We start from the raw sequence: 10,532 nt of genomic DNA, 5'->3' as shown, positions 1-10,532 counted from the left end.
GAGTAAGCAAGGAATAGAGGGGGGAATGCGAGCACAGACCATAAGACCATATAATGACTAGATCTGTGATCAAGGCAAGTGTTTTCCCGGGCTATGCAAGGTCGAGACATGATATGGTCTGTAAATGCAAGCTAGCCAGGCAGACTTGCTTTCATAGCTGATGGGTGACAACTGAATAGAACACTGGAGAACCAGCAAGGGTACTTCATTGTTTTGACTGGCCTGATTTTTTTTCACGGCTCAAAAGTGTAAACCTTTGCATTCACTGCAATTGACTCTAAAACTTGGTTGAAGAAAAAGCTTTTGGATAATTTTGTAGATGCATTGTAAAAAATACCTTTTGCTAGTGTAGGGGCAAGTTAAGTCTGTGTGCACTTGAGTCATTTACTTGATTTGGAAAAATTGAATGGACTTGTCAAGAAAAAAAATATTCATTGTTTCTTAGAATTTTGCAAGAGAAGTCATTTGCAAGACCTGACTCTAGTAAAAGATTTCTCTGTTTGACTTGAGCCTGGACTTGGCAATTCTGGCAAAAGGTCCAAAAAAATCAGTAGACTCGTATGAGTCCAACTTTTGCTGGACTCGCCCCAGCACTACCTTTGGCATCTCCTTTCAATACTGTATTTTCTCAATCGTCTTGTTTTGGCTCAATAAAGTAGCAGTTTTCTAATTCTTGCATTGCACTCTCTAACTCGAGTTTTTCCTGGAAACGCATCCAGAATCCCAATACTTCACATGCAAAAGAGAAAATCTAAACATATTCACATTTTAACTTGGATTGCTTCTAGTGCGGGGGTTAGTGCCCTGTATTTTAAATACAGGGCCCAGCTGGGGGTGAGTACGGCAAAAGTCGGACTCGTGCAAGTCCTATTATTTCTTGCTTTCAGTAGATTTTTTAGTGATAATTTGGCTCCCAAACAGAAGTTTTTTTCCGAGCCCTGACCATACATACGTAACGCGTTTTTCAAGCTATTTTTTGGAGCTTTCTTTATTAGTAACCCTGGTAGCAATCTCCAGTGATTGTTTATTTTGATCTCATCTGCACTGTGATATTGACGACTGAAAAGCTACCATAATTCCCGGGGCCCCTCAAGATTCATGATTCCGGATTTTGTCCATCCAAACCACTATGGCGGATGTGGATCCAGTAGCTAGTGTGTGTGCAGCCTACACAGAGATCCCACGGGTGTCTTTCGTAGACCTGTCCACACCGGAATTCATAGAGCGGTATTTCCTTCAAGCCAAACCCGTGGTCATTACAGGAGCTACCGAGACCTGGCCCGCTCGAGACTGGACCATCGCTAATCTCATGGAGAGGGTGGGCCAAAATGAGGTGTGGATACGAGGGAAAACTAACCAGGATCGTTACCGCCAAGGCAAGGCCTACACAATTCGAAAAGACACTTTTGACAATTATTGCCAGGACCTCCTCCGCTCGAATGCCAGAGCACGTAGCTCCTATTTGGCGGTAGCGTCCATGCAAATGGCTTTTCCTCAACTTCTGGACGAAGTCCCCTTCCCTCAGTATATGACCGAGACCTCGACCAAGCTTCATCTGGGTCCTTACATGTGGGTGGCGCTCAAAGGTCACTACGAGTTCTGTCACTTCGATCCGGATGATAACTTCCTGGTCATGATTCAAGGGCGGAAGAAGATTCGCTTATTCGGGTACGATATCGACTCGCTTTATCCCAATCCATTGGGTTCCCATGGCAAGACCGTCCAAAGTCAGGTGATTTGTGATGAGCCGGATCTAGTGTCATTTCCCAAGTTTGCCCATGCCAAATGCGAGCATTGCATCCTCTATCCAGGCGAGATGCTGTTCATTCCGGCCTTTTATTGGCATCAGGTGTCAGCTCTCGATTCTGGGATTTCCTTGAATATGTTTTATGGTGATGGAGGCGAGAGCCAATACGTCAGAAAGATTCTTCGTCCACCTTACCGGGCCCATTTTGAGTACTGGTTGTTGAATGTTGTCGAGCAAAACCGATCACAGCCTTCCTTTGAGCGGATCTTGAGTCGGTTACCGGAGGTCCTGGCGCATTTCTTTATGAAACAATGGCATGACACCGCTGAAAGTGATCTAATTCAGACCTGCGTGGAGATTATTCGACAGCACTGTCATATCCAAGAACTCCCTCCGAAAAATGATCAGTCTAAATTTCCACCAATGCTCAAAATCAGGGGATTGCTCCATCGAGATGGAACAAAAACTTAATTTCTAGATTTGGAAATCATTACAGACGTGACAAAGCAATAATGATGCGTTTATATATTTTAGACTGCCGCAAACAGTTGGGTCAGCACAGCTATTGAAGTTGCACGGAGCGGATTTCTTTCAGAGTATTGAGATTGCACGAGCAGGCGCATTTTGTCACCAACTTCTAAAGGTTCTGACATCGAAGATCCATAGTTCCAGTGGAAGACCAATATTCAATCTCATTTGGTATGTAGCATTTGAGTATATTGCCAGCTAATGTACGAATGTTGACACTCAAGAAGCAGACTCCATCGTTGCCCTGGTTAATGACTGACAGGTTGATAACGTCAGAATTGATCATAAAATCGCTACAATCGCCCAGGTGATTGCCAGAGTAGATTGAAAAGTCCGATGCTTCAAAATCATCATTGACAATTTTGTCTAAAACCTGGGTGGAGCAGCAATCGCTGAATCCATTTCTGCAGATCTTGATCTTAAGGGCTGAATCCGTTCCTGATCCATAGGAATCGCACACGCGCGTTTCTATTTGAGACACAAGCGTTTCAATTGGGTTTGAGCAAGAATAAGGCCCCTTTGATTCGTTATCAGCCCATAAGGAGCCGGAAGGGGCATTACACTTTACGTAGGGGTACAGGTTAGAAGAGGCCTTGGTAAATATCTCAACACTATTTATGCACACGTTGTCGGCAGTGTTAGTGTTGACCAATGTATAGCTAACATTTGAGCGATCGATCTCAAAGCCATAGCATTGTCCTAAGCCTCCTGGTTGGTTGTACAGTCTCGAATCGCCTCGGACCAACTCGTCATTGTAAAGAACATCAAGATAGTTGGTTTGGCAGCATCCAGTCGTAGAACAAATGATGAAATGGACTCCATAATCGTAACCCGTTGTTGAACCGGCATAGTCTGCATCGCAAATGAATGGACGAATCCCTGAAATGGCTTTGGTATCATCGGGCTGGAACTTGGGGCACTTGAAAAACTCGGAGCTCTCGTATTCGATGAGCTTTTGATGAGAAATTTCACATTTGAACACGTGATCTCTCTTCATTGCTCTATTCTTAGCGTGAATTAAGACCACGCCGAGACAAAGAGCATCATATCCGAAATGCAACAATCCCACCTGGAGGTCGTTCTCGAGCACTTCGAGAGCTTTGCAATCGCCTAAAACATCTTGTCGATAGGTACTTACATGGCCTCGAGCCAAGTCGTTTCCATTATTATCCAGGTAGTTTGTTACGCATTGCTGGTCAGCGGACCGGATAGCTAAGCTGACATAAGAATCGGTACCGGCAAAGTCAGACATGCACGGATAGATCTCGATTCGAGCAACATCGGGTCCATCTTGACAATGGATCCAATTACTGCTACTGTAGTCTGTCCAAACGCCACCAATTACTTCACAAGTGGCAAATGCCTTAGAGATGTAGTCTACTTGCAAATTTATGATGTCAGTGCAATGACCACCACCTCCAGTGTTTGTAATTCTGACTTGGGTTTCTTCCACATTCGAGATAAAAAGGCCGGAGCAATTCCCCAAGATGTCCGGGTTTGAGTAGATATCCCATTGATTGATCTCAAGATCATTGTGAGCATGGGTTTCCAGAACATTTGTGACACAACGATCTTGACCAGATCTGATTTCTATGAAAATCGGAGAGTCGCTTTGTGCATCGGCTTGCCAGCAAGTATGAATCTCAATGCCTGTCAACACTTTGAAAGAACCAACATTCGCCGAGGACGCGTCCGTCATACTCAGCGTATTGTAAAGCTCCAAAGTTCTAGAAGAAATCAGTTCTACGTCGTAAACGGATGACCTGATTCGATCGGAGAGAATCCCAGAGCCCTTGATATTTCCCACCCCGATTAGAACAGACCAAATCCCACCAACCACAGACACCACCGATCCAACTGAGGCGAGAGCTACTGCCATTTTAGAGCCAGCCTTCACCACCGATTTCCACACCAATTTGGACTCGCGAATCCAAGGGATTTTGATGCCGGAAGCTGCAAATTTCAAAGCGTATCGTTTATGCACATCACCTTTGGCTGATCCTAGGATATGTTTTATGTTCTTCGACACGGATTGTGCTTTATCAATCTTATAACACATGGGGCTCCCAAGAGACGGGAAGGAGAAGCAGTAGTTGTCCATGCCGTTCAGGACGGCTTTAACCGACTCTTTGCTATGCTTGACCACATCTTTGATGATTTGAACCTTCGATGGTAACTTTGGAATATCACCGCGGTTGAGGATTTTTTCATGTATTCGCGACATGGTGACCGATTTCATGAGCAAAACGTAAACATTTTTCGCCCAAATCATGGCATCCAGTGTACCTTCTGTCTGCGGATCCTGATCCAGAAATTCGTCAAACTCGCGAAAGGCCACTGTGGCTTCGGTCACGACGCCCGCCAAATGTTCCACGTGATTCATTACATGATTGGATTCGCTCATACTTTTGGCCATATAATGTTGTTCCCAAAGCGAAGAAATGACATCGCCGGAAATGCCGACGGCCGAGGTGATTAGTAAAGTCGACCCGAGGACGCCCAATGCCACACTCGCACCGGTCAAAACCAAGGATCCTCCCGCAGTGAAGGGGGCCAAGATCAGACCTGTGGTGCCTAAGGCACCACCCACAATGCCCAAGGAGCCACCTACGATCTGAAGAATTCCAGCGTCTTGGGCAATCTTTTCGAATTCTTGAGCGAATTGTAAGAGACGGCCATTGGTAATGGCGATGCTCTTACGGAGATTGGGTATGGGCATGAGCTTGAGATGCTCAACCTGGGTGTCATGGAGGCCGAGACTGATTAGGTTGATCGGTCCGGGCGAGTCTCGAGGCATGGGAATCCTATGCTCTTCATCCTGGATGGACATGACGAGCTTGGCATAAAAGAAGAACTTCTCGGCGGGATTTCGCCATGACAATGTAGTATTGCTCAACGAATCTGCATCCAATAACCAATGGTAGTATATGATATGCTTGCGATCCAAAGCAGTTAAGGGGGCTTTTGGGGTTGAACCTTCAGCTGCAATCCAATGGACAAAAGAAATTTTTATCTTAGCCGTGGCAACTTTAATTTTAGGACCAATGTATTCTACCATTCGAGTCGAAAATGCTTAGTTATCTTCTGTATGGCTACTCACTCGAGTTTGGCATCTGTGTAACCCAGGCATCCGTTTCTCCCAAGTCGGGGGGTGATGTTGGAAGTAGCGATGACTGTAAGCCGGATATCCAGACCAGCCACAAGCCAATTTGAAGCTTGGACCAGCTCAACGAGACCATGACTGAATTCGAGTTGGGCATGAGACAGACAGAACCCTCCCCAACGACTGGAATGAACTCTCCGCTTGACTTCTGGATTCAGAACATAAGAAGTGATGAGAGATCCCAGACCCCTTTGGTCTCTTCCAAGGGATTGAGGAGCCACCAACGAGGTTCGAGTCTGGGCCCAGTCACGACTATTCGGCCAGTCAGTTAGTTGGCGCAGTGCGCCCGCAGGTCGCGGGAGGGAAGAAAACGACAGAGCGACAGAGAGCCGAGCTACTCACTGGGGGAAAGAGCCGGAGAAATCCACTGCAGATTCTGCAGATTGAAGAGCCATGTTTTGTGTTGTATTTACGAAGAAGTCAAGGGTTCAAACATCAGACAGTGTGACCAAATGTTAACAAAAAACCAAGGAAGATGTGGGCACTTGACTCTGCGTTCCCATTTGATTGTCGGCTCAATTTGAATTTGAAGCTAGTGAATGACTGAAATGAAGATGATGGGTTTGGTGCTTGTTAAAACAAAATTTGAAAATTACCAAAGACCAGTTATTTCGTGGTGAAGCATTTTGGACGCCGTCTGACCGCCTAGCCGCCTGGTCACCCAGCTGTGTGATTCGTCTCGCTCTATGTGATCGATGTGACCCATGCGATACTTGCAAAAGTTGCAAGTGTGAAACGTGTGAAACTGAGAAGTGCTAAACAAACAACGTGACTGGTGGTGGTTGTCCCAGTTCACCCTTTCGGACGGTCGGTACTCGGTACTCAGTCTTCCTACTCGGTCTGAAACCGAATTGGGCTCATTTCCCGGACGACGGAGAGACGGGAGGAAGGCACCCAAATGGAAGGCCGGCCGGGTGATGGTGATGAGAGCGAAAGTGACTTCGAAACCTTAGCCGAGCGCGAGTTTTCGGCCGGAGGATCCCTGGGGAGTGTCACGGCTTTTGCTTGTCCGTACGAAGGATGTAGCAAGTTCTTCTCGAGGCAAAGTCGTTTGGCCACCCACGTGTATTCGCACACGGGCCAAAGACCCTTTGTGTGCCCCGAGGCCGATTGCGGCGCCTCTTACACCCGTCGGGCCCATCTCAAGCGCCATCACGACAATCAGCACGTTCAAGCCGCCGTCCGGTGCTCACAGTGCGGTTTGGAATTCAATTCAAAGTACTCGTGTCAAAGCCACGTCAAGCACGCCCATGAGGATCCGTTGCGCATTCATTGTGCCTTCTGCGGGCAAACCTTCGCCAAGAAGTCGTTGTTACATAAACACGTGTGTCCCTCTAAGTTGAGCCATCAGAGTTCCCAATCGCTCTCTGAGCCCCCGAGTCCTGCCCCCAAACGACCTCACGCTTGCTCGATCTGTCAGAAAACATTCGCTTTTCCCAACCGTCTTCGATTACATTTGAAAAGCCATGAGCCTAAAGTTTGCGATGTGTGTCAAGCCCAATTCCAGAACATGTCCTTGCTCCGGAAACACAAGGCCCAAACCCATGCCCATCGGATGTCGGCTCATCCTTGCTCCACCTGCGGTAAATCCTTCAAATGTCCGGCCAGTTTGAAAGAGCATGAGCTCGCCCATAAAGGCGAGGTTTTCAAGTGCCCCGCATCAGATTGCCAAAGGTCAGCAGACCACCGAGTGGACCCGCCCTTAGTTTCGCCCAGTCGATGTTTATTCCAGTTTCTACTTTCAGAGAGTATGCCTTCTTTCGCAATTTGAGGCAGCACGTGTTTAAACGCCATCCTGACCAGGATTTGGGGATCAAGTTCAAAAGTCTGAAAAGCTACAAGATGAGCTTTACATGCGAATATCCGGGTTGCGGTAAAGTCATTCTGAATCATCGCTCTTACAAGCATCATTTGGCGCTCCACGAGCAAAAGCAGTTGCACATCTACCGGGCCAATCAAGCCAGAACATCACCGGCCACGGTCCGAAAGGACAAGGGAAACAGCAAGAAGGCCATTGCCGCAGTCCTGACTAATCTGACCATTGATCCGGATGTGAATCGGGAGCTCCTGCAGGATCGAGCCGTTGAAATTCAAGCTCGAGACATCGAACACCATATCAATGATGATCCCGACCTGACGCCAATCATTTCCAATGTCAATGAGGATGTTGTCAATCACGACGTGTGTGGACGGGTTCTTCGGAAAAAATCGACCACAAAGCAACCTTCTTTCGATAGTAAAGGGTTGGCTTTTCTTTCTCGAGTGGCGTCCTAATGTTGCGATTATTTTATATTATTAGTTTGTAAGCCGTGCGATCAAAGCGAAATGCGGTTTTATTATTGAAATGTGGAAATGCAACGCATCACTTTACATTCACTTAATCGGCGTCACTATCGTTGGCTGCCGAGTTTTTAATGATATCAGGAACGGGCTCTTCTTGACTGAGCACTCCGTGTTCCAACAAGAGACTTTCCACATCCGACACGAAGAAATCTTCCCCCAACGTGTCAGTTAATCGCACAAAATTGGTCATGAGATCTCCACCTTGGTAAACCAGAAGAGCTGGCACTCCACTCACTTTAAAGTGTTTAGAAAGCCCAGCCGAGGACGCTAAAATCTTGCAAAACTTTACGTTCGGATGGTCTTTTGATAAGGCCTCAAGACAGCCGATCATGGCTTGACAACCTGGTGACTCTTTCTCATAAATACAGACCACCACGATCACATGCTTTTCTTCTTTGTCGATGGCATTTAAAAAGTCCTCGCCATCGGTCAAGTCTCTTAAACAACCGAATACTTTTCTGCGGGCAGTGGCTTGGTCCATCATTTGGCGCATGCGTTTTTCCATGTATTCTTGAAGAAATTCGTCATCCAGCAAGGCCTCGAGGTCTTCGTCTATGGCTTCCTCTTGAGCCTGCGCTTTCTGATCTTCGGCATCTGTGCGGCAAGTCAACGAGAGTTTTTGGGCCAAGGTCATCATTTCAGCTTGCTGCTCATCCCGGTTTTCTCGTTCCAATTGCTTGTATCTTTGCCAATCCTTGATGACGCCTTTGGGACCGGTGTTAGCAGATTGGCCGTCCCATTGAGAAAGTTCACCTTCGGGAATAAATTTCGAGGGCCCCGAGCTGCCTCCGGCTCCACTAGGGGATTCCTCGTCGCCCTCGTCCTCACTACTTGAACAATAATAATGGAGCTTTTCGCCCAAGAGCTTGTCATCTAACGTAGCCATGGTCTCTCCGACGAAATCAGCGAGGGTTAAGAACGAATCACCGAATATGGACAAATTGCAAACACTCGGGCGTGGTCCACTCGGCAAACTCACTCGTGGTCACCGGACGATCTTCCACGGACGAATGGATTTTGATTTGTCGTAAGTGCGTATCGCGACCCTGTTGATGGTTGGCAATCACTGCGATTTGAACCATGAACGTCCGCACCAAACGATCATTCAAGTCTGTCAGTGGGATATGAACCCAACCGTTTGGCTCTTGAAGATCAACGACCTCGATCTCCTGCAGGTCGTTGAAATTGGTGCCGCAACGCACAGATATCTTGGAGGGCGTGTAAGATTCGTCCAACTTGAAATCCGTGTACACGGCCACGTCACTCACGGTGGTCTTGCGCCGAAATTGAATATTTACCAGATGGGGTAACTGACCGTCGGATTGCCAATACGTATCAACGCTATGGTCCCGCAACTGTTCCACCCCAAAACCTGGAAGTAGAAAGCAGGTTAAGAAGGCTAATCAATGGGTTATGAACTTATGATGGGTCATGGCATCTGGAGCCAGAACAGGAAGACGCCAAGACGCGACCAGACCAAATGCTCCTGCCCAACACACCTACCAGGTTTGCAAGAAGACAGCGACCAAGTGGCCTGATTGCCCACCTCTCGCACAGATTGGGCGTGGCTTCGCCGCTCGTGAGGATTGGTGTGGGTCAGCAAGTCAGTGGACGGAATAGCTGATTTATCCGTTTCCGAGGTCACAAATACGGTCGAATCTTGGCCAGGTGCTGGCAGGGCTTCGATCACTTGAGCGCCGGCAGTGGACGACAACGAGGCGGAGGAGGCCGTCGGCCGAATGGACGAACTCGAAGGCAGCGTGGGCGGCGAGGTGGGCGTATCGGGGATGTGTCTAGCGGCAGCGGGAGCTGCAGAGGCCGTGGCACTCATGGAAGAAGCACGACCAGGCGAACAGATCACCAACTGAACAAGGGAACAAGGGGGACAGGGGGGACAAGCCAGAGAGCACTTGGAGATTATGGACCGAGGGGAGCGGGAAAGCCAGCTCAACAAACATACCACGAAGAAAGGGAAGAGGTTGGTTGGAGACAGGCAGAATCTATAACGCCGCACCCATGGAACGGGGATTGTCTTCTTTTTTCCGACCGGAGGTTGTGTGATAAAGTTTTCTCACTTTACCGACTCTTTTCCAATCCTTTTTTTCTCACTTTTTTCCTCACTTGCTTTACTGACTGCTGCAAAATATGTAATCCCCGACAAAATGAAAATGAAAGATAATGATTTGTCTAATTGTTGCCAATTGAACTCTAAACAATATTGGTCTGGCAACAGATTGAATAGATCAAATTCAACTCCCTTTTTTGTTTGAGAAGTCTGTATAAAAGAGAGCTTGGAGTTGAGCTACATCAGCCGTAATGGGTTTGAGACAGCCCAAAACTATTCTATGAACTCCAAAAGCGAGTCAATTGTTTAACATAACATGTGTTATTTTTTAATCTTGAACATTGCAAGAAAAAATGCTAATTTCTTATGAACTCAAGCGATAGTCTAGTAAATACAATTTACATTTTTTCAACTATTTTTCCACTGCTGACCACTTTTTGTGTTTTCTCAACTTTATTTTGCATCTTTCTCAACTTAAAAATATAAAATTTGATTAAACAGGCAACTTCTTTTGAGGTCTACTTGACTCTTGATGCCTACCGTGAGCAACATTCATTCATGATTTTCCCATGCCTTTGAGAATGCTATGAAAGAATATTTTGGTGAGCATGTGTGCCATGCAGATTGTTGTTGGCATATCAGTACCTCAGACTTGATTATGTGTATTAACTAGTGCTAGGACGAAT

The 10,532-nt window shown here is 46.9% G+C and overlaps 5 protein-coding genes across 5 annotated transcripts; 2 read left to right on the top strand and 3 right to left on the bottom strand.

Annotated features, from left to right (window-relative positions):
* The first annotated feature begins 1,008 nt into the window (after positions 1-1,008).
* Positions 1,009-2,280, top strand: LOC131889304 (bifunctional peptidase and arginyl-hydroxylase JMJD5-like). The gene has a single exon (XM_059238389.1). The coding sequence runs from the start codon at positions 1,130-1,132 to the stop codon at positions 2,216-2,218; it is 1,089 nt and encodes a 362-aa protein (XP_059094372.1). The 5' UTR covers positions 1,009-1,129; the 3' UTR covers positions 2,219-2,280.
* LOC131889300 (uncharacterized) lies at positions 2,184-5,965 on the bottom strand. Its single transcript, XM_059238384.1, has 2 exons — positions 5,376-5,965; positions 2,184-5,257 (listed from the first exon to the last, which is right to left on the bottom strand). Exons 1-2 carry the CDS (start codon positions 5,533-5,535, stop codon positions 2,385-2,387), a joined length of 3,033 nt encoding a protein of 1,010 aa, XP_059094367.1. The 5' UTR covers positions 5,536-5,965; the 3' UTR covers positions 2,184-2,384.
* Positions 5,966-6,148: 183 nt separating this feature from the next.
* LOC131889303 (zinc finger protein 782-like) lies at positions 6,149-7,814 on the top strand. Its single transcript, XM_059238388.1, has 2 exons — positions 6,149-7,112; positions 7,184-7,814. The coding sequence occupies exons 1-2, from the start codon at positions 6,337-6,339 to the stop codon at positions 7,710-7,712; spliced, it is 1,305 nt and encodes a 434-aa protein (XP_059094371.1). The 5' UTR covers positions 6,149-6,336; the 3' UTR covers positions 7,713-7,814.
* On the bottom strand, positions 7,754-8,667 carry LOC131889307 (phosducin-like protein). The gene has a single exon (XM_059238392.1). The coding sequence runs from the start codon at positions 8,665-8,667 to the stop codon at positions 7,816-7,818; it is 852 nt and encodes a 283-aa protein (XP_059094375.1). The 3' UTR covers positions 7,754-7,815.
* A 37-nt stretch (positions 8,668-8,704) lies between these two features.
* Positions 8,705-9,895, bottom strand: LOC131889310 (anaphase-promoting complex subunit 10-like). Its single transcript, XM_059238394.1, has 2 exons — positions 9,285-9,895; positions 8,705-9,153 (listed from the first exon to the last, which is right to left on the bottom strand). Exons 1-2 carry the CDS (start codon positions 9,610-9,612, stop codon positions 8,705-8,707), a joined length of 777 nt encoding a protein of 258 aa, XP_059094377.1. The 5' UTR covers positions 9,613-9,895.
* Positions 9,896-10,532: the final 637 nt, after the last annotated feature.

This window comes from Tigriopus californicus, chromosome 10, assembly GCF_007210705.1.
Source record: "Tigriopus californicus strain San Diego chromosome 10, Tcal_SD_v2.1, whole genome shotgun sequence".
Taxonomy (NCBI): domain Eukaryota; kingdom Metazoa; phylum Arthropoda; class Copepoda; order Harpacticoida; family Harpacticidae; genus Tigriopus; species Tigriopus californicus.
The sequence above is the reverse complement of the archived record's forward strand: the minus strand, read 5'-3'. Positions and strand labels throughout refer to the sequence as shown.